The 24,779-nt window shown below is 41.7% G+C and overlaps 1 protein-coding gene across 10 annotated transcripts in view; it reads right to left on the bottom strand.

The window, feature by feature from the left end:
• LOC116062059 (IQ motif and SEC7 domain-containing protein 1-like) overlaps positions 1-24,779 on the bottom strand; it is an 89,770-nt gene that overhangs the window by 9,007 nt on the left and 55,984 nt on the right. For 6 of the 10 annotated variants that reach the window (XM_031316547.2, XM_031316548.2, XM_031316539.2 and 3 more), the window contains 2 exons: positions 2,054-2,333; positions 437-1,722 (listed from right to left, as the gene is read on the bottom strand). In XM_031316547.2, the coding sequence (XP_031172407.1) occupies positions 437-1,722; positions 2,054-2,333 (1,566 nt within the window). Of the gene's footprint in view, positions 1-436; positions 1,723-2,053; positions 2,334-2,785; positions 3,159-7,997; positions 8,374-19,886; positions 20,215-24,779 lie in introns of those variants that run through there. The other 4 variants (XM_036008035.1, XM_031316546.2, XM_031316542.2 and 1 more) reach the window with 4 other exon arrangements.

Below are 24,779 nucleotides of genomic sequence, written 5' to 3'. Positions count from 1 at the left end.
GGTAAATTAAACAAAACTGGAGAGAAAAATCTCCTCCCGTTTAATCAATTAATTTCAAATTCTGAGGTAATACATAAAGGCAACTTCTTGAGGTGTCTTCTACAATTTGTATAAAAGTATTCTTAAGGCATGTTTATTCTCTAACTGACTAGAAATGCCCCTTTCGGTTATATCAGTCTATATTACAAAGAATTACAAAGCAATGATGTCACACTGTAATCATATACAACAGACAAGTTAAATATTCATCTGAATTTTTTCTTCAATGCAAATATTTTTTTTAAATATCCCATTTGATATTAATATAGTTTATAGTGCAACACACAGCAAATGAATGGTTTCTCAAGAGGCTTTTCTAACATCACCTCCATTTGTTAGGCCCTTAATCACTGCAAACAATGGTCAAGCGCCTGCTCCACTAGAACTGAGTACCTACTTGTTGAAGAGATTCAGGCCGATCCGGTAGTGTCTCTTGCGAATAACATCATTACTGAAGATGGGCGAGTCCCAGCTATTGCGAGTCTCTTTGTGGTAAGTCTGCTTGCTGAGCGTCTGCTCTCGTAGGCTGTCTCTCGACGAGGACTCGGAGCTGCAGTTGATGGTGTCGTTAGAGTTGGATGTGCTGTTGATGCTGTCGTTGTCCCCGTCCGAGAAGTCAGATTCTGACTTACTCTGTCTGTTGGCTGAGCCGTTGATGGCTAAGTGGCTTTCCAGCTGGCGGTGGCGGTGGCGGTGGCGCAGAGGTGGCTCATCGTCACGGGAGGAAGCTCGCGGTGGGGGTCCGTGGGAAATGTGTTTAGGACTTGCCTGGGATGACGTTACAATGTGGCCGTGCGGTTCATACACAGGTGGCCGTTTGACAGAGCCCCGGTCCGACCGGTCACTGAGCTCTGCAGAGCTGTCACTAGGAGGTTCTATGGTCAACAAAGGAAGATGGTCCATTCTAAGTCGCTGCTCTTGGCACTCTAGAGAAGGAGTGCTGCGGCAGCTCGTATCTGTGTCACGACCCTCATCTTTGGGGTCAATAGGCCAGTAGTCCTGGGAGGAGTTGACTGACCGCAACCGCAAGTCTGATTCTGTGCTGGAGGGCTGGTCCCCTGACCTTGACAGAGCAATAGAGGGGGACATGTCCTCCTCATCGATGAACAGAGTGACATCGCTATAGGATGCCAACGTTTCGTCGTGCATTCGTCCAGGTGCCCTGCGGTGGGACTTCACTTGATAGGGCACTTCCCTTTCCACCTTGGAGCAGCCCATGGTCTCTGGGTCAGGACCCTCATCCCCCTGAAGGCTGCGACAGTTCAGTGCATCATCTATCGACTCAGCCAGAGATTTCACCTGCCTGGAAAAGGCGTCCTCCAGCTCCGTGATGGCATCTGTCAGGTCACCCTGTGGGGCTGGGTGAGGTGCCATGTTGGCCTGTTGGTGGACCTCTATATCTCCACATTCAGACTGCACCATGGACAGCGGGGTGCCATCCTCTGTCATGGACACCTGCCTCCCTTCAAAGTAGGAGCTGTGCACTTTCTCTGGGCCCTCAAACGAGAGCTGCATCCTCATGTTGGAGAGAACAATGCGTCTGGACATACGGTTCTCAGACATAGAGCTTCTGAGACGTTCAAAGTTCTTGTTCATCTGATACTGGCGGAAGGCTGTCTGGATGGTGCGGGCCGCATGCCGAGTTATGAATCGTCCACCATATTTACGTTCCAGCATCTCCACCTAGAGAAAGAGAGTAAATAAACTGTGAAACTGTGCTACCCATGGAATATATCATTTAAGTTTTCTTAGCTATAGAAAAGTCATCCTTCTGGATGTCAGTGATAATTTGCTTCTTCCAGTTGTCAGTGGCTCTGTGACAAAATGTAATAACAGCTTTTCCTGCTTTATTTGTACCACGAATATTCTCACACAGCTGGGTTACTGATAAGTTACCCACACACAATTCATAATTGTTTAAAAAGAAATTGCACTTTTAATCTTGTGATACAAGAATGTAAGAAACTTGGACCAACTCCAAAGCAAACCATTCAGCAAGGCTACTTTGGAATACCTGTTTGTCCTGGAGGTCAGCAGAGAGCTCATAACTCTCCGAGAGCGAGCGGGACCGCTTGATGGCCTCCTCCTCAGCCTGCTTACGGAGGATGGACTGCGAGTGCTGGAGCTTGGGCCGACGGGGTCTCTGAGGCCCAGGCTGGACCCCGTGGCTGTAAAGCGGGCTGTCAAATCGGTCAGGGCTAATGGCTGAGCCGTGAGTCACTGGGCCCTGGCCATAGCTGGCTCCACCATCCAGGGAAGGGCCACTCTCATTGGGCCGTCCATCCCCTTCCACACTGCAATAAGAGAGCAAAGGGATGTTTAGAGATTGTATCTTCTTGCTACAATGATTAGACAATTAGAATTACATTAGTCAGAATTTGACTGAAGTATTATCAGATTAACGGCAGCTTTCTTCCTGATCCATCTTATGAAATGTCAGAGCAAAAAGTAGCTCTCTTTTGTCGAATATACAAACAACTATAGTAGTACAGAAGTGAACTGCAGTGTGTGTATGTGCATGCCTGAGACGTGCTGATTTTACAACTTGCACAGATATACAGTAAAACCCACATTTCATTCAGCTGCCTAATACTGATATTCTGGTATATGACAGTCACTGTGCTACATTCAAAAACCACAAATGCCACGCAAACACTATCCAAATATGAAACACATCCAGTCATCCTTTGTCCTTGATGGATTACCTCTTACACAAATAATGTGAAAAAACAAGGAGGTTACTCACTCACTCTTACATTCTGCCGTATTACAAGAGGACTGCTTATTACGAAAAGAGCGTCTATTTTCTATAAATTGCCAACTCTTCCTCCATATCTTGTCCACCATTCTTTCAGTCAAGTGAAGTCCAGAGTACACAGGCTCGTCCAGGAAACTAAAGTTTATGCCACCTTAAGGACCAATCAGCGACCAACTGGAGTTACATCATGTTTGCCGGAGCGACAACACACTGTTCCAATACATGTTACAAAGTCCAGTTTAGAGTAGAATGACAGAGCAAATACAACTTTAGCGGTCCCTCAGAAATAGCCGAGATGTGGGTGTATGTGGTGCCCACCTGCTCAATAAAGAATATTACACTAACATTTCTTGTCCTCCGTGGTACAGTGCATTCACTGTCAGCCTAATGTGTTTGAACTGTAGCTCGACACACCCATACAGTGTACACAATCCACTTCCTTCATTAGACAGCCTGAAATCAACATTCTGCAACAACAGCTTGCAAGCAAACAGCGGTGGAGAAAGTGGAACTGAATATGGTTAAAAGTTCAAGCAGCAGATGTATTTGTAAACTCTTTTTGAGACCACAATGGTAAGGTTTTACTCAAAAATTAATACATATTAACTGGTTTGCAACCACAGCATGCCAACAAAAAGTTCACAAAAGATTGTCAGTCATGGTTCACTAACCCTATGATTGCTTAAAGCCTGAGAGAAATTTCAGGCTCGGGCATGTTGCCTGCCTCACTCTGCTACAATGCATACTCCAGCATACTATTTTGTGAATTTGAATCTAATTTACAACCTACAATTTTTCCCTTCCTGTCTGCTGATTCGTGTGTGGTACACATAACAGGGCCAATAGAGAACACCTTTATGCTGCTGGACCAACATAAAACCTTGCACAGCACAGTGAAAATCATACTTTATTGCATAATCGCCATTGGGACGAATCTCCCCAACCATCTGTCATGGCAAACTGTGACGCCGCCATCCCTGGAGTCAGAAGACACCTTGCGTGCTGTCACAGCACCAGAGTACAGCCGGTTGTATTTTATGGTTTCATTATTTCTTCATTAAAAAAATGATGGAAGGAAGCTTTTGGGTACAGCAGTATATTCATATTAATAAGAAAGCCTATATGACTTGAGAGGACTGACCATGTAAAACATAATTGTATTTCAGCTTAAGGGGCAAATTTATGGAACCAAGAGAGTTATTACATTTTTTAATTGCGAATTAAAAAAAATGTTCAAAGAACTTGAGGCAAAAATATGATAATACTGTATATTCAATCAATATTTATGTGACAAATGTCTCAACAACTACTGAATTGATTGCCATGAAATTTGGTACATATAATCATGCTCCCCTCAGGATGAACTGTAATAATTTTGGTGATCCCCAGACCCTTCATTTGCCGCCATCATCAGGTCAATCTGTCCAATATTTTGGTTAAAGATACCTGCAAAACTAAGACATTCCGACATTGCTATCAGCCTAAGTTGTACTTTTTGTTAAGTGCTATACGCAAATGCTAGCATGCTAAACTAAGATGGTAAACATTATACTGACTTAGAATCAGCATGTTAGCATTGTCATTGTGAGAATGTTTGCATGATGATGTTAGCCTTTCGCTCAAAGCACTGCTGTGTACAAGCACAGCCTCAATGAGCTGCTAGCATGGCTGTAGACTCTTAGTTTCGTCATGTTATGTTGTTTTGCTGTATTGTTTTCCTGCTTTGCTATTTTGTTGGGAGTAATTGCCTTTCAATTGTTTTGCCTAATTATGTAATTATTTGCGAATCAAAATAAATTTCAATTTATGTAATATGACAATAAAACTGTGGGACTGTGAATCTGTGTCTACATTAAATAACTGAACACATTAAACTACAAACTGCTTTTAATAGCTACTACAGTGCTCATCTGGGGTTTGCTCTCTCACTCTGTCACCTCCAAAAACATAACATCCAACTATAGCTGTAGTACTGGCTTTGACTCTCCCCAATGGGACCCGGAGCCAGCATCTTTTCTTCCATTTTGTTCTTTCTGCTTCACTTTCTACCGATCAAGCATCCAGACTCCAGAGGAAAGGAAAGAGCGCGGGAATAAGTGCTGCAGTACTTTTTTGCTCTGAGGTCATTGAATACTTCACCGAGTGAGGTCAGTTGTTCATGATGGCGGGAAAAGGGGGAAGGAAAAGAGAGCAGCATTTAAAGAACTGATATTTTAAGCTGTGATGGATGTTGAAAGAAAAAAGAGGGAGTGAAGTACAGCAGAGAAGGAAGTTGCATGACGTTATTCCAGAGATACACATGGTTCAGACAGAACTCTGAAAGGCATGTTTATCATTTATATGACCCAAACACCCACACTAACATTATGCCACTTTGCACATATATATAATATAATTTTTCCTGTGTAAATATTTTTTTTTATAAGTTATATATTGTATGTTTACTGTCTGAGTTTGTTTTGCACCGTGTGTCTAAGACAGCTAAAACAATGTTCTGTCATAACAGACAATAAAGATTTCTGAATCTGAATATTAACATATTGTATCCATAATGTACAAGGATTGTAGAACCAGTGTTGAGAGATGAAGGATGAACCAATGATGGTTCTCTCTGGACCACTTCCTGATAGTGACTGTTCCGTCCTTGAAATATGATCTCACAACATGCGCAACAGTGTCTGTCGCTCAGTCTGGCTCTTTATCCACCAGAAGCCTCTGTTAGTTCTGATGTAGGCATGGATAAGCATGTCAGCTCAGCTGGCAGTGATTTCCAGCCAGGGGATCCAGGGATTTGGGGGGTGGATTGAAGGGGGGGGGTCAACCATCTTTTTTTCTCTCCTCCTTTCCTCTCAACACATCCTGAACAAACAGGCCCAGGCCCAGGCCCCTGCCCAGGCCTCAACGGGTTCCATCAGTCGGACTTGAGGGAGAAACATTCCTCCATCCCGGAAAAGAGGAGTCACATCTACAGGGGTTCTGGGAATAGAAGAAGGCTAATGAAGTGCAGGCTGAAGCTACGGAGTAAGAGAGAGCTGCAGTGTGGAACTAACATAACTTCCAAACCAAGTCACAGAGAAGACAGAAAGGTCTACAAACTGCTTTGTGCTTGCATGTTTTTCCAATCAACCTCTATTTAGTTTTTTTTTTTTTTTAAGATGCTCTTCTCAGTATTAAAAGTGTAATTGAATTTTGAACTTAAAAGCCGTTGAAATGAGCACTATACTAAATATTTATAGAAAATCTTTCCACATGCAATGTGTTCACAGGCACAACACGAATCTGAATTCTCCTCACCCACCGGTTTAGACTTGCCTTTGACTTTTTTTTATTTTATTTTTACTTTATAGTGTTTTTACTATCCTTGAATTGCAATACCAACATGGTTGTGAAGAAAGTCTGATCTGCCTGCTGAGGCTTATTTTTGATCGTGAAGCACGAACGGCAGATAGTGATGGAAATCTGATTCCCTCACAGGATAAAATATGTATAATAACACTAACGCAAAACATGTGAATGCATTTTCAGATGTCCTGCTTTAAGTGACAATTCTTTATGTGTGTATGTAAACATACAGTGAACTTTCAATTAAATTAAACGTAACACACTTCTCCCCCCACATGCACTGACAACATGTGCACTGGACACAATAAAAGCAGATGTTTTCTCTCTCTATTCACAGCAACTCAGAGAGCTCATAAAGACAGATGCATACACCAGACCTCACAACACAGATGTGAGGAAATCAATTTTGCAGGTAAAAAGGTTAGGAGACCACACAATAACATGTTAATGAAGTCCAGCATTGAAAGGTAAACCTGCCAGTAAACACTCAGGTATATTTCAGCACCAATAACCACACTAATGGATGATTTTGTAACGGCTATAACTAGACAGCGAGGAACAGGTTGGGGATTTACTGTTTGACACAGCTGCAAACTGGAGAGCTGCACTGGCCAGCAGACTGACAGTATCACTCTTGAGAGTTTGCAGCAGACGGAATATAGTCGACTGGAGCCTTATACAGCTTGTGGCTGATAACTACTGTAAGTTGTATATTTTAGTTTGAAAGCTTTAGGCTGGGTGTCTCTACAAATCAACTGTCATCTGCTGTTCAATCTGACCAGAAACCGTCTTTGTTTTGGATGTCCTGGATGAAACAGTCTTGGATGTACTTGAATGTATCCGCATGTACAGTTGACTGCTTAATGGCTTCAAACTGCATGTACAAATTATAACCTTTTCTCCTATTATATACTTATGAATAGCATGTGCGAGCACGAAGTTATTAAGACGTCGTAGTATTCCTTGAGTACTCAAATCACAACGTATTGAAGATAATTAGCAGTCATATCATTATGATGAATAAGTGAAAGACACCAGATTTTTACTACATAAAGCCTGCTGATTATTGATAAGTATGATTTTTCAAGATGACTTGAAATAAAAGCTTTATCAGCACAGCACAAATGCAGCTAATTAAAACATACTCCACCGCAATTGTGATGAGTGGTTTGATGTTTTGCTGACGCCATCAACGTACTTGTTAGTTAAAGCAATCAGAAATCAATACCATTCCCCTGTTTACTGCCGGGCCTCATTCTGTCTGAATCAAAGGCATCACTGCTCCTCCCTCCTGTCAAGACTCATACAACAGCAACAACAACAGAGCCACTGTCATTATCTTTCAGTAATGAATAATTTAACTATCACTACACTCAGCACCTGCCCTTGAAGAACCAGCTATGAAAAAGCCCACAGTCACGGCCAGCAAGCAGGAGGGCCACGACACAGCACAGGAATGCTCTTCAACCGAGCGGGGGGAATTCTGTACAGTAAGACTAAACACAACACAATAGCACACGCATACGGTGACTCAGAGAGGGGACATGATCTGTTTTTCACTGTGAGGGAGGCAAAATTGAAATGGCAGATCCCACTTTAAAATTCATGATCTTCGTGGCTTCACATTATCATATTACTCCTGTGATCTTCGAGGGTGGATTATGTGAAAGCACAAAAGAAGCAGGTTAAGTCATCATGTGATCTGAGCTCTTTTCGCAAACACACACACACACACACACACTGTCTCGCTGCTGTTTATTAAACACAGCCTTATAAGCACTAGCAGCCTGGTGTAACCTCATCCAATGACAAAAAAAATTACAAGAAAAACAAATTTTCACTCTCCAATTACTCTTACCAGCCATTCAGTTCCAGTTCCAGCAGCGACTGGGTCTTCTCTGAATTACACTGCAAACACCACATGCTGGCCAGCACTCACAAGACGATGTAATCCAAACATTAACAGTCCCCCTCACCAGTCCCTATTACTGCCTAAAAGCTTTCTCTAACAGACACATTTCAAAACAGCCATCTGCTATAGCTTGTAGATGTCTTCTTCTTGCAGACGTTCCCATTTCTTTGCCATGTGAAAGCAGCTCCCTATGGAGGGTAGGCCTACATGTTTAGTGCTAAGTGGCAGTCTGTAATCTCTGACAGACAAATGGAGATCTTTCTTTTTCTTTTTCTTCCTCTCTGTCCTTCGTGTGCCGGGCTGGTAGGAGTATAAGGGGGGCGGAGGCTGGGAGACAGGGGAGTGTGGGTTTTTGCCAGGCCCTGAGCAGTATGGAAGGGGGCGGGGTGCAAGGATGGGGGTGTGTGAGCGTGGTGGCTCTGTAGCTGGGTAGAAAGAGAGAGAAGGGGATGAGATACCTCCTGCACAACACTAATCAAGCAAGGAGGGGACACACAAATGACCCTGGAGCAGGGGACGTGGAATAGAAAAATCACCTTTTTTCCAGCATGTTATCAAATAATAATAAAAACCTATGAAAAAGAGAGATCCAGACAGCGAGGGGGGAGAGATAAAAAAGAGTTTTGTGAGTGACAGCTTGGTCCAGTTAGGTGCATATATATAGTAGATAAGTAGCAATGGGATTGAATGGAGAAACAGGTAAAAGGACAAAATATGAGGAGACAGTGGCATAAAGACAGAAGATAGTGTCAGAGGAAACGTGTTGGGAGTGCTTGAATGTCAGAGGTACCTTTTGGTAGCCTTTTTTGCACGAAGGAAAAAAGGACTTAGTGGGTAGAGATGGCCAATATAAGAGAGCGACTCTATTTTTAGAGCCTTTCAGGGTTGAGAAGTGACTGTTATGATGTGCACTAAGAAAAGAACCACAGAGTATTCTGTGTCTTTGTGCTGCAGAAAATCACTGTCGAGTAGAAGTTTTCCACCATTGAATTAGCCCTTCTACTTTCAACCACCTTTACATCAGCATTGTTTAATTGTATGGATATGTGAGACTGCTAAAATGCCACCTATATTGCACCATCGTTGCAAAGCTTGCGAGGACTTCCATCCAGTTTCAAACTCGCAGCAGACCCCAAACTGACGGTGCCTCGTCTCTGGACTTCACAGTGTTGTTGAGACAGGCCAGTGACTAATCACCCCTCTGAGAGAAGGGGGTTGGGGTAAACAGCCCCCAAGTCAAAGGTATTTTCTACCTAATGACAACAGGCACAGGAAACAGAGGAGAATGGCTCCCATATGGAGCCAGTTTACAGGGATAGCAATCACACACACACACACACACACACACACACACACACACACACACACACACACACACACACACACACACACAGTCTCTGGAGGGAAATGTTGATGTCTTCTAATTACAGGTCTTCAACCCTAAAATGATCACCTTTACTAGTCTGTTTTCATCTTAGACTTCAAACGAAAGATGCAGAACGAGAGACTAAAAGTAAAAAGTATGCATATCTTAACATGTCTTATGGATCCCAGCAGGGATTTATGCACAGACTTACTTGCGATGTGTGACTCAGGCAGAATGATTATGTGTAGAAAGGCAGACAGACAGTAACTGGCCAACTGATCTATTTCAGTTTGAGACCTTGGCCCTGTACTCTGTTGACTACAGCTGCTAATGCCTTGTGGAGCTGCAGATACTTGACTCAATTTACACATATCACCTATCACGCAATCTCACCACTCTTACTGAAATCAATTTATTCCTGAGTGCCAGTAAACAAAACAAACAAATAAAGGGGAGCAAAATCCATTTTAGGACGCCCCCTAATAAATAAATTAATCATTATTCTATCATTTTGTTATCACCCAAGAGGCACAGATGGAGGCAGACATTTAGATTTTGAAATGTGTGCATGATATTAGATATTAACCCCAGTGCAGGCTTTGTTGTGCTGGCAGACCACAGGGAACAGCTAACAAGACGTTATTTGTTTGGTAATGACATATGAAGTAATATCATGGTCTCATTTTGAAGGCAGGCATGAGATGCTACCAAGCCCCAGGCCTGTCGTGATTGTTTCAGCATGAGGCTCAAGGGCAGCATCAGTTTAAGCATTGAGGAGAGCTCTGCTGAAATTATCTGATTAGATGAATTCTGGTAATTGCAGATAAAGCTGAGCTGTGAAAGTTTGCAAAAACTCAGGACACTTAGTAAGCCTGTGTAATTATCTTTGTCTGGCTGCCTCTGTGTCTCATTCTCTCTCCTCTAGTGTTACGATCCAGTCTAGTCGTCCTGTCTGCTGAAGGCCCACTCCATCTCCTGAGTCCTGGTTGGAGAGCTCTGCTCTAGCATGATGTCATTGAGAATTCCAAGCAGAGGCCCACTCTCTGCTCATAAAACGCTATTTCTTCAACTCAATACATATGGTCTTTCTGCATTTCAACTCCTACTCTATCACCCCCCCCCCAAGTTCAGTTCCACAGCCCTTCCTTCTTTTCCTTTCCCTTCGTGTTTTAGTGTGAGGAAAGTTGGATACATTACACTTGGGACAAGGCCAAAGAGGCATCCACAGGTCAGCTACACAAACGCCTATATCAGGTGCATTCCCACAGAAATAGTACCTGAATATTATCAGAAGAACCGAAAATCCTAGATTTTCGCATTGGAAAGAGACTGAGAAAAGACAGCAATGGAAACGGCAGCAAAGGAAATGACAGGGGAAAGTGATGGCTTCCTGGAAACTTAGTCACAAGACGCTGTGTGCTCTGTCTACATGACATCATCAACGTTTCTTATTATCTTTTTTTTGCTGGATGCTGAGCGACTTAGACCTGGGCTAAGAAACGGAAAAAATAAAATGAAAACTCAACCCTTGCCTGGTCTGGAAACAATTAGAACAGGCTGATGTCATAGTTTGATACAACAGCATACTAAATGAGATGCAGTGGCCCGGCATAGCTTTGTGAACACAGAGGACTTTGTATAGGAGGGAAAAAAGAAACACAAAAAAGAAACAATTTTCCTATAAATTCTCGGGAACAAAGAATTTGTGTGCATAAGAAGGATCTGGCAGCAGATGTATAAATAGAGCTGAAATGAGAGTAATTAAAGGATATGCTGCCTCTGCTCATCACATCCTGGCGGCAAAGCTGGAGCAGATGTGTTGCCCGTGGGATCCTGTGGGAATGATCAAAGATCATCAGTGGCAAGTGATGCCTGAGAGGCTTTTCTCTTTTCTTCTACATCACTTTGTCATTACAATCTGGATAGAAACAATCTGTTTGTCCAGACACATGGAAACTGAAGGCTGAACTGCACTTCTGAGATTAGTTTTGGGGCATCAAAACATTATTTTGAGGCCACTTAGTGTTTTGTTTAAACAAGTGATAACAGCCTAGATATATCCTTTCCCTACAGCTGGGACTGGGTATTGAACGTCAGCTCAGAAATGAAGGCTCATTGCCTTATTCTTTAAAGGAATAGTAGTTAAAGTAGGAATAGTAGTAGACCTTTTGGGAAATAGGCTTATTTGCTTCTTGTCGACAATTAAATGAGAAGATTGATATCACTCTCATGACTCTAAATATGAGGCTACAGCCAGGAGTTGGTTAGCTCAGGTTAGTATAAAAACTGGACAGCTGACCAATAAGTCACATGTTTGTATAAACATGAGAAACATGTTCTTATTGCTCAAAAGTATCAGTTTTATATCTGTATCAAAACCCAGGCAACGTATTCGCACATGTATTAAAATATTTCAAACGATACCCAGCCCTACCAACAACCAGTTTTAAATGGCACCTAGGTAGCTTACACACAGCAAGAAGGATCTGCTGTGTGCCGTTTGCTCCTCAGTCTGTTCAGGTTGGAGCTTTTGCTTGTTCCATCAGCGTATGCAAGTCAGGTGGGGTGGAGACTCTAAATTGCCCAAAAATATGAATGTGAGCATACCAACTTGTCCTGGGCATTTCTCTGCCATCCTCAAAATGACTGAGTGGGCAGAGAAAATGCATGAATAAAATGACACCCTTATGTTGGGAACCTAGCAAACCTTTACTTAACAACTCAACCACATGTCTGTGTACTCCTTTCTGTATAAGAAAAAATACATTTCATGGAACCATGGCAAATACAGGACTTTAAAGCTGTACTTCCCCAGATTGCATGCATGTGCTATCTCTCCCTCTCTATAAAAGGCAGATAGAGGTTGTGTATTGTTTACTGTTACCATTATTAGAAGCGGGCTCTGTTTGTCCATTTACAATATTTCCTTTCAGTTCACTCCATTACTAGATACCACATTTCTCTGAAGCTCTTCAGTGTAGCCCCACCCCAGCACAGAAAAACTACAGCACTATTCTCCCCTGCTAAAAATAGACCCATGTGAGGTGACACACTCTGGTAAACACTCTGCAAGGGAGACGAACAATGCTCTGAAGAACAAGAGGAAGAATACACATTAACAAGAGAGAATGGCCACTTTATGCCCTGCTGATTTTATCTCATTATCTGTTCCTTAGTGGCAGATCGATGTGCGGAGCTTTTCAATGACATTGTAAAATTTTGAAGTCAGATGGAAAAGTGCGAGACTTAGACTGGTGTCTCTAGTGGTAAGTGCTCAGAGCAGCCTGACTGTAAATGTGACAAAAGCCACAGCGGGTATAAATACCCAAGTTGGTCATGATGGATACAGGAGCGAGATACCGCAGCCAAGACCAACAAAACAGGCCTGACATGATGAGACCCATTCCACAGTGGGCTCTCAGAGTGACAGTGTCACCCACTGGTTAGAAATGATACTACATGTCCCCTTAAAGATGTATATACCAGGCCTTGGGGCCGACATGTGGCAGTGATGTCATTCAGGACTACTGAGGTCAGATGTGTTTGTTGTGGTTGCAAGTCGGGAGGGTGGCTGGGTTATGCAAAGGCACCAGGATGTAAAAAGACCAGCTTTTTCTGGTTGGGAGATGTTGGCGGGCACATGTAAGGGGTTGGTGCAATAATCTATTTGGGGCAGTGACAGACTCACACCTGTCTCAAGTCACACAGAGAAAGTCCTGTGGTTGACATGCACTACATGTGGCACAGCAAAGATGACCACCAGCATGCCTTATTCATTACCAATTGTAAAGATTACCTTAAAAAAGATTTTTAGGATTTTTGTATTAATATATACTGTATATTTTGTATGAAACACATTTCCTTTTCTGTTCTTTTAATACAAATACATACAATATTGTAAAAATGCAAATAGTGTAAGTAATTGGACATCAACTTGCACTCTTACAATTTATTTATTTGAAATCACTGACCATATCAAGTAAATGCGCAAACTTTAAAATACAAAACTACTTCTACAAAAAAAATCAGATGTCTCCATCAATTCAAGCCCCATAACCTTCCCAAGTATCTGCCTCCCTGCCTAATAGCACCATGGTGGCCATTCAATCATCGCACAGGCTCCCAATTTGTATAACATCAGTCAAACACTTTTAAAATCACATCTCTCTGGTGCCCTGATTCCAGAACTGATTTCCAGGAACCATTCATCAGCATAATCCTAGAGAATAAAAAAACCCATATCTATCCCTTGATATAAACCAGACATGTTTCTAAAATAATTATCTGTGTGTGTGTGTGTGTGTGTGTGTGTGTGTGTGTGTGTGTGTGTGTGTGTGTGTGTGTGTGTGTGTGTGTGTGTGTGTTTGCACGTGCCTGCATCTGTTTGTGTGCCTGGCATTGCAATCAATTTAGAGCCATGAGCTACACGTAAATTACATCATTGAACTGGGTAAATTGACTGGAGGGCTTAAAATGATAATAATTGCTGTTTCAATCAGATTCCATTCATTTTTGGGTGCATCAGTGATCAGATAAATAGCTAATGATGTTGAAGATGTTGTGTTGCTCAATCATTCAAATCACTCACAAGATTACATTGGCAGTCGAGCATGAAATAGTGTGTTGGTTTTAAGCTGATTGTAGTATAAACATGTTTCTAGTAGGCAAACAGACGATTTTGAGATGTTAATTGCACGGAAAGTTTTGAACTGACACTGTCTTAAATTAGGGATTCAGCATACGTGTCAATACAATAGAACCACATCCTGCTACATAATATTCCAACACAAATGGGGGGTTAACGTTGAAGAGAAACAGATAAAGGGAGGAAACAGACCCAAACCTCTACATTCCTATAATACTCAGACTGCGATAGCTTACATTCCACCACCACTCACCTCTTCACACACAGCTGTGCCTTCGTGGCATTCAAAGCCCACGGCAGAAACACTACAGCTATTGAGCGGCGAGGAGCACCTCACGGCTCGGACGTCTACACTGGCACTGGCCATTGTTTGTGTTGGCATTGCGTATAAAGGCAGCCTTTCTCATGTTTGTTCCATAACACCATTCCAGTCTTTGATTAAGGAAAACACAGTAACTAAACAACAGGGGCTACACTGTAGTAAAAGCCATGACATCAATATTTCAGACTCGGAAAAAAAAAGTATATATCAATATTTAACAAATATTTGTTGTTTTTTTGTTAGTTCATCGTTCTGAGCCTCATAAGACATTTTCAAACTTTCAGATTCTGCTCCACTTGGAAGTGAAAGTACAAAACGTATTTCATTTTAATGGCCCTCATTAGTCTGACAGTGATAGAAACATTCAGGAAACATAATTTTATTTTAGGAGAAAAACTGGAGGACTGGATACAGATGTGACTAAGTGAATGCAGCTATATGAGGATCATGATCTGTGGTGCAAATACTGTCACCTGAAACTACAATATTCACATCATAAATGCCAACACGGAAATACATGTCATGCTACAGAGGAGCCATTATTGTAAAGATAAACCTCATTTCAAGATAAGATCTGTTGTAGTCTTGCATTGCCAGACCCTCCTCCGGCTGGCTAGTCCACACAGCATTCCGGGATGGGAGAAAAATATGCTCTGGTTTATTGGCATTTCTTTAAACCAATCAGAATCGTCTTGGGTGCTGCTAAGCACCGGACGGAGCAACGGCCCATCTGCCCATCTGGACATCCGGACATCCGGACGAAAAGATTGAAATCTGGTGGAATTCCCGGCGGCAACAGAGTAATCCCAGAACTAGAACGTCGTGGATATAGACTAGATCTGTTGTGATTCAAGGCATTTAATCAACTTTTAAAGGGCAGTAATACTAAAAGAAATCAGACTACATTGGTTAAACAACTATACATATTTCTTATAGCACTCACAAGCAAATCTAAATGGATTTGCTGCTATATGTTCACCAAGTAAGAACTTTTTTCATGAATTCTTAAGAGTCAAGAGGTTTGACCAATAAAACTGCCGCGTCAGGAACCCATTTGTCAAAGGAAATCCTGATCTTTTGTTTTTCCTTTTTCCAAAACTCTGCGCATCCAAGCAGAAAACCTTCACTGCAGGCCAAGTCATCAAAGAATGAACATGAGAAAACGCAGTATCGGCTTACATGTGATGAGAACTTCCCCCCAGCCGCACTGAGAACTTGATCACTTGTATTTAAATATTAATTGAAAGCCACAGTTGAAAGTACCTGAACAATGAAAGCAGGATTAAGAAAGAAATAATTAATGATTCATATCTCTCGTTTTTCTTCACTATGTGTGTTAAGGTATTGGCGAGGCTGAAAATAAGCCAAAAAAAGTGTTTAGAAATAAAAAAAAAGAACTACTAACTGGACAGTGAGTCATTTTATGAAAGTAACACAGACAACCGGGAAGCAATCATCACCGAACAAACGCACAGAGATAAAGCAGTCACCCTCGATCTACGCTCCTTTTTTTTCTCAGGAATGTAAAATAAAGCTGAGGAAACCTTTTGTGCAGGTCACGAGAGTGCTGAGAAATTGATTCATGTTGACATATTCCAGAGGAACAAGATATCCTGAGTGTGCAAGTTCCATTCATACCGCATTTCCACAAGACCTGGTGGGTGCAAGTCAGCAGATCTTATTCAGGCAGGCTGGGTAGGACATGAAGACTGGCTTTACAGAGCGATAGAGACATTCTGAGAATAACAAGCAGACTCAAATTCATGATAACAACCCCTTGAGGAGGGGTTACACAGCACCATGTTTATCGTTTCATTTCTCTCAATGCCTCCCATAACCCTCGCTTGAGACTGCCAAGGTATTTACAAGAAAAGAGGGTTACACCGGGGCACACGGATTAATTCGCCATCTCTATGACAAACTACCTGACAGCGGCTAATGTCATTTGGCTTCCATTTAATTCACACACAAAGCTTATTGGACAGTTTCTAGCGCAAAATGGAACTCAATAACGACATGAGTCCTACAGGGGCGAGCTAGAGAAGAGCCAGCCACACTTAAGTAATAAATCAACATCAATGCTTGCAACACAACAGCCCAGATCAGAGGAGTCTCAGAATTTAAAAAAAGAAGACAAATGTATGTAATTACAGAGGAACAGATTTCAAACGGAGAGTAAATCTGTTACCTTTGCTGTATCCTTGGAGGTTTGATGTGCGCGTCATAAAGCGGTTTTATTGACGGAAAGCACAGCCCAGGTCTCTGCAGGCTGCAGGGCACATCGATCTGTAGCCCCTCAATTACTTATTTGAGTCCACGATATGAGGACAATATGTGAATATCATGATAATGATATTATTTGTGATACATAAACAGATATTAGTGTAATCAGTTCTGCATTTCTGCTGCTTTCAGTATTCTGCTAAAATACAGAAACAGCTTGTTTAATTACAAAAAAAATCATCTCCAACATTAATTTATTGAACAAATTAAAAATAATGACTTGATATAATGAGTTATATTTTAAAGTGTAGTTTTCTACTGATACTCTTTTAAGCAACTCATAAAAAGAGGGTCTTTCACAACATGTCTCAGCCTTTGACGATGTGTTTATTCTGCAAGTTGATATTGCGCTAACGATAAAAACCGATACATTGTGCAGCCCTAGCGAGAAACACAAAAAGCACTTAACACTGGTACTTTTGGTTTTTCCACTAAAGCATGACTTATTCTTGGTTTTCCATGAGACACACTTCCAAAATAAATGGGATTGGACACGTATGTGGAAATATCAGAGGGCAGAGAGGATGTTTCTCTACCTCCCATTTTCTAGGATCCTACAACTTTGTCTGAGAAGTAGAGGGTGCGGCCAGGAGACTGACCTTGTTCCCACATCTGCAGGTTTGAGTTTACATTTTACTCAGGGTGACCTCAGGTATGAAAGGGTATAGGTATCTAGGTACACTATACAAAAAGGACACAAACATTGGAAAGCAAACAAAGTATAAGATATTAATTAATGCAAGAATGTAGAGCCATACAGATGCATTTTACTGTATATGCAGAATTTGGACCACACTAATTAGCAGCCAACTAGCCTCAATCGTAGGCCTTGATTCCAATAGCTGGTTTCGTTTTCAATCCAGTTGCAGTTGGTAAAAGGTCACAACACGTTCAGGTAGCCATTTAGCTAAATAGCATATACAGCATGTAATATATGTTACATTACATATCTCCTATAATAAATTTTTTTTTTTAAATGTCAATCTTACGTTTTGGTTGTCCGTGCTCCACTATGTTCACCAGCTAGTCACCAACTTTCTGTGGGTTTTTAGAGCTTTTTTTTGCTGCAAACAGCAGCCTGCTGCAGCTGGAAACGGTGCTGATGAGAGCAGGCCATAAAATCATGAGCTGAAAGATGCTGTGGGGAACTGCAGAGGGTGGTGATAATTATCTGTGGGTTCATCACTTTGAGCGACCCCTTTCACATTGTCGTAGTTATTTGATCCATTGTTAGCGTAAGGACATTGATTATAGCAGCTTTAAGTTATTTATGACCTTATTTGCTTGCAGAATCTAAAACTATCTAGTTAAATACCGGTACTCATATTTGATAAGCATATTCAATATTGGATCCAGATTCTGTAAAACGCTATTGAATGGCTCCCTGGTAGCTATTAATCAATACCTAGAGACCTCCCTGTACAAGCAGACACTGTAATTCAGACAGTCTATGTCAGCCTTCCAGATATTTTTCCGTCCCAGCTGTTCAACAACTCCACCGTGAATAAGGTCAATTGCCTCACTTAACCCTTTAACCAGTAAATTGTACATTACATTACAAAGATGTTGCAGTGACAGCTGGAAGGAGCAGTTTCAGAGGGACATGATGAGTCAGCAACATAGTAACATCCTGAAACCAACCCTGATAACAGGATAAGATTCTTTTCCTTTTATAATTTGTTCATGCGTTTGGACCTAAGCAGTAAGAGCTCAGTGATCATCACCGCTTTCAGTTACACGGGAGGGCCAGTGTGAGCGTGACAGGTTTACTTTATTGTCTACTGGCAGTCCTGTGCAAGCGCATAAACATCTGCTTAGCATAAGGTGAGGATTCTTGCTCCTCAGCATCATGTCTAATCAGATTTGAGACCTTATTTTAGCTGTTTCCAAGACGGACACAATACAGAATAATGAGCAGCGTATCCCCGGAACTTTTGAAATTACTCTGCATTTAATGATGAAACACAGAGGAATTCTGAGTAATAAAAAGCTATTGAGATTCATAGCTGCTGCACTTTGCCTAATGGAATTCTGGTGATAGAAGTGGACTGAGAGAGGAAGGGGAAGAGTTGCACGTGATGAGGAGCAAGAGAAAAAGCAGCATGCATGCATTCAGTACAGTGCAGCTCTGTATTCTCAAACCGCCATTCTCGCGTACAGCGTGACTGATGAGGAGAAGCCGTCTCACGCTCTGTGCATCTATTAGACTTTAATGATGCTCTCTCTCTCTCTCTCTCTCTCTCTCTCTCTCTCTCTCATCCATTCTGTTAACATGTCTAATGAGAGCAGGTCCAGGTGGACTGTGAACACAAGCTCTTCATGAACAATTGGGGAAAATAGATCATCAAGAGGTCCTGCTATAGGTTTCATGGAAAATATGTCAACAGGATGCTTGATGTGACCAGGGCAATCAGCAGGAATGTGCTGTGAGTCAGAAAGATGTTGGGATTGGAAATGGGGGATTGGGCAGTTCAGAGGCATGTACGTGAGAGAGAAGCTGAAGGCTAATGGGTCACAAGTTCTGTGGTTTATACAGCAGCTGGCAAAGATGCATTTTCACTCTAAATAAGAGGCATAAATAAACACAAACAACTTTCCCTCCTGGCACTGTGTATCAGCTTGAGTGTGACATCAGACTATAGAGCAGCGGTGTCGGCACCCCTGAGTACGAGCATGAACGGCTCTATGTCACATACTTTCCAAAATGACACATTCATCTATCATTTTACTCTGTTCACCTCACATAGGACTGCAACTGATTATTATTTTCAATCCGTTGATTATTTTTCAGATGAACGAATTGTTTAGTCCGGTAACATGTTCACATAGCTTGTTATATCTATCCAAATGTCTAAAAATTAAAAGGTATTCAATTTACAATTACATAAAAACTGAAAAAAAGAGAAAATTCTCACACTAGAAGAGCTGGAAACAAAAGAATGTTTATTGTATTTGTGCTTGATAAATGACGTGAACAATTATCAAAATTGTTGGTGATTAATTTTCTGCCTAATAATTCGAGCTCCACTCTCATGCATGCACGCCAGCTCACCACACACCTGCAGTGTCTGAAAATGGAAACAGCTGCTGTCTCCGTAACAGAACCTTTATGAACCTGCACTTCACAGCCAGAGAGGTCACACAAACACACACACACACACACACACACACACACACACACACACACACACACACACCTTCAGAGTTGAGCCCACCTACCTCCACACATCTATGTCCGGGTTGGCCTATACACTGTGAAATAAGATCCAGGCTTTGATGACAAATTGCTACTGAAAGGTAAGGTGACCGTAGTTACTGGAAAGCTAGACTGGCTTTGTCAGGCACAAGAAACTGGGAGCCTCCATCTGACTGATTTACTCTCCACTAATCAGCACATTCCCCTAACGTCAATGAAAAGAGGAGGCTCTCCTCACACAGCACCCTCCCCCTGCCTCACTCAGCTGTGTCCCTCACAGCCTCACTCTCTTTGAATCTCTCTCTTTCTTTCATTAGTCTATCTCTCTCGCTCTTTCCACCATCAGCTGTCTTCTCGTTCTCACCCGCAACATGCCTCTACCCTGGTCTGTGGTCATTTATTCAGCTGCTGTGTTGATGTCTATGGTTCAGTGGGGACATGTCCGGAGCCTGCGTGTTGCAGCTCTGCAAGGTCACCGATTGTTTTTTTCTTCCCTCCCTCTTCAGGACACATGGTGTTGCTGAAGGGGAAATCTGAGCTCTCAACCAGAACACATCCTCACACAGCCCGAGCGCAATCCAAAATGTAGTTAGATAACAGGTCATCTAATAATCTGTTTATATCTGAAGAGAAACCAGAATATGAATCACATTTAGTTGCATTGTCAAACACAAAGGTTTGAGTTTGACAATCAAAAACGGGTGAAAAAATCTGTGACCATATATCCTTCTAATTCAGGCAAAAGTGTAAGAGTACAAGATGTGATAGTGGGATTTAATTCTGGGGGAGCTGAAAATGTTTCTGTAAGCAACAGTCTAAGACTGCATGAACTGCAAACATCCACCTCTCCATGTTTCCTCTGCTTTTGTATCCTGCTCAGGCCAGTTCTGTCCAGTTGGCCATATCTGTTGAAAACATGTCAATACTCACAAGGCAGAACGAGCAGAGATTCTTAGAAATGAGCACGCATTTGGTGTTGTGGATTCCTATGATTTAAATAAAAATAAAACTGTTAGCCAGATATCTTTCCTCTTCGTTTTGCAAAACACATTCAGGACAGAAATAACAGATGTGAGACTCATTCTACTAAATAAATATATACTTTTGCTCCCTGTAAAAATCATTATTATATCAGAACTGTTAAGTTAGCCTGGGCAGTCAATCTGGGAGAAAAGCCAGAGAAACAGGCTACAAGGCTGCAGCAGCCTCCGTGGGACTCCAGACAAGGCAAGATCCCCCATCTGCCTTAATTTGTCTTCTCTCCACTCACCTATGGCTCACAGTGGAATTTAGGACTGCTCATTTAGTTGACTTAAAATATCTTCCATTGTTTAATTACTTAGCTCTTTGCCCTTGACATACTCACAGCAGAACCCCCTAGTCAATTGGCTGAGTGGCCATTAACAGGCAAAACACTATGACGAGTAACTGTCTGCTTCTTTAGGAAAAATACAGTCAAAGCCATCCACACACTGGAAGGAAGATGCAAATAAGACAGCTGTCCTAAAGTCTCTCTACCAACAGATGGTGCTAGTGTACAGTCAATGCTGTACTGAGACTAATTTAGAGTTTAGGGATATATGACTGATCAAAAGACTCCCACTCGTCTTTATCAAGAGAGGCCAAGGAAACAAGTTAATGTAAAGTAGAGCAGCAGTGGGAGGGTTACTGTTTTAAAAAGGGAGAAAATGTGCAGGGAGAAAGGAGTTAGATAGTGAGAGAGGAATTATTCTCTAGTTCCCAAAGGAGCTTATTTAAGCTGCGGGCGGACATGTCCGGGTCTGTATGAGGAGACAGGTTTTATCTCTTAGATAGTTAGTCTCACTTGACTGGCCCTTAATTTGAAAGGAACTGTCTCCAGTCTGGGTAAAGAAAACAAACAGATGCCATACAGTAAGTTACACAGGCTTTCCCACTGTAATTTGCAACTAGTAATAATAATGATACTGAACATTATCAATAATTCAACTCCTGTGAACCAGTGATTGATTTTCTGTTGCCAGATTAATTGCAGTCTAAAGAAATAAAATCAATACAGATAGGGAATATCTGTCTGGTATGAATGAACCTTGGTGAATGATGTCACGGAGAAGAAAAGTCATGTGACTATGGGACCCTGAGTGATACACGCATTACATGAGTCTCTGTGGACGCGGCCTCATAGATTGAAAGCAGTATTTATCACAATTTCATGCACGTGCACAGATCTCTGAGGCCAGTTGTCAAGGTAACAGCTAAGGCTGACAGAAAGAAAATCCACTGTCCGTCTCGTTAGAAGTTATAGACGTCTTTGTATGTTCAAAAAAACAGGCCTGCATTTACACACAGCTCAGAGCAATTAGTCCAATCAGGATAAACATTTAACTATAATGACCAGCCACAGTCCCAGCCTCCCTGTCAGCATTTTTATTTCACTCTCCCTCAAATATTCATGATGAAAAAATGAGATTCTGCTCATAATGAGCCTTAAATAATAGAGCCACAGAGTATACAGATAATGCATGCCCCCTCTCCCAGTGGTGCTACAAATTATCCATGACATTAGCATTGTGAATCTTGGACAATTATGTTTGAATGTTTAGTCTTTTGCCAAGAACAATATTTTATCCATTTATTCACCTATTCATTGCAGGCTGAGACAGAGCTAAAAGCCCCCAAAGGGACAACTTTATAAAGTAAATGCACTGTCGTGCTATTATCAACTCCTCCCCCTGACCCTACCCCACCTCGCTCATTTCTGACATAAATCAAAACACACTCTGGATAATGAGGGTCAGCTATGTCACTGAAAAGAGTTGGTGGATTAGCAGCAATTACCAACCTGAGCTCTGGAGGCTCAGTTTGTTGGCAGCTGAGCATCAGCTCGCTGTACCAGTGGTGCAGCTACAGGACACGACAGTGTACACACACACACACTGATTCCCATTCATAGAAAAAGCACAGAGAGATGATGTGAAGACCAGGCACGCCAGCCTTCAGATTATAAAGCAGAACAATGCATTTGGCTCTAATTAGGGCTGTAACTAATGATTATTTTCATTGTCGATTAATCTGTCGATTATTTTCTCGATTAATCGATTAGTTGTTTGGTCTATAAAATGTCAGAAAATGTTAATCAGTGTTTTCCAAATTCTAAGATGACATCCTTAAATGTCTTGTTTTCTCCACAACTCAAAGATATTCAGTTTACTGTCACAGAAGAGTAAAGAAACCAGAAAACATTTAAGGAGCTGGAATCAGAGAATTTTTATTTATAATATAATAGTAATAATAGTTAACAGGTAATTGATTTTGCAGCTATAGCTCTAATTTTGCAATAATGAACTGTTCCTTTTTAGTTTGCCTGCATGTGGATACAAATAGGTACAGTATATGAATCAATCAATAAACTGAAGACTGACTAACCGAGACGGTATACTGTATATGCATCTGTGCACGGGCAAGAGAGTGCACATGGCACAGCAACTACAAGGTGCAGAGTGTGTATAGAAGAGCTGCAGTGCAGCAGCATGAGCTCATCACTCTTCTCTTCTCCCCTCTCCCCATCCTCCTTCACTGCCCCCCCCCCCCCCCATCCCACCCCTCCTTGCGCTCACCATTACATAAGTTAATGCAGAACACACCCTCATTATTCTCCAGGCAGGCGCTGTGAAGAGATGCAAAGGAATATGTCATCAAATGTAGAGTAACAGCAAAAAAGCCAGTGCCTGTGTTTCCATCTGAGCTTTCACAGTCCCCCACTCATCACTCAGAGCAGAGCAGAATACATATTTTGGCCATGCTTTAATCATACATACAGTATAACGTGTACAAAACAGACATTATTAAAACATGACAATTTTTCCTGATGTATGCATCTTTATTTGTACTGTATACATTTTCCTCATCAGACACCTCAGTAAACACCCTGACACGCGCTCTCTCTAGAGGGTGGCATTCTTCAGCATTAGAGTAAACAAACTGGCTTCCTCAGATGATTAGCATTTCAAAAAGCTATACAGCTTAACATGAGCAGTGTAGATACTGCAGCAGAGGCAATGTTCCCAAATATATTCTCCCATAATGTTGCAACCCTGCAGCAATAGGAGACAGTTAGACTGTAGTTTATTCTCAAGCCTTTTCCTTACGGCCACACCACATTAGCCCATTTATTAATGTAATGACCATTATGATCATGTAATGATGAAATGATGTCCGTTCAGCAAACAAGGAAGCCAGGCAGAAAACTAATATTCTTAAAAGGTGATATAAAAGTAGAAGAAGAGATCTTCCCCACACAATGCTAATGTCTCTCTGGGAGAGACACAAGTGTAAATTATTCAGTGGAGTGGACAATGACTGCAACTTAAGCATAGATCAAAAAATGCCTGTGTATAAAGTGCTTTAGATAAATAAACCTCAGATTCTGAAAACCAAAGCACAAACACATAGCGAGCTCTTTTCTCTGGTCACTGATAAAAAAGAAAAGGAAAAAAAAAAAACATCCATAATGATGCACCCCACTGTGGAGGCCAGCCAATGGCAATAGCCTGAGGATACAGATTGTTGCAGTGTACACCTATTTTCCACTGGATATGCATTTCGACAAGCATGAGTGCAAAAAAAGAAATTTACTAAATAGGTGAGCGGAAATATGATAAATCAAATATGAACACCTACATTTGGGCTTGGCACCAGTCTGTGTGACTGTGGTCCACCTCTGTGGAAGAATAATTACAAAAGGAACATTACTATGAACTTAATCTATTCAGCACCAAATCTGCAAGGCAAGAAAAACAGTCCACTTTTTTGTTCAGGCTAACTGCAACTTGAGATCTCCATCATCCTGACATTTCTGACCAGAATACGGCTTCCATCCTAGACACGTCTAAGCTTTTCCACCCCGGAGAGTATTTTTTCACCCACCACAGTGGAAC

Source organism: Sander lucioperca, chromosome 12 (genome assembly GCF_008315115.2).
Source record: "Sander lucioperca isolate FBNREF2018 chromosome 12, SLUC_FBN_1.2, whole genome shotgun sequence".
In the NCBI taxonomy this organism is placed as follows: Eukaryota; Metazoa; Chordata; class Actinopteri; order Perciformes; family Percidae; genus Sander; species Sander lucioperca.
This window is presented reverse-complemented; position numbering and strand designations above follow the sequence as displayed.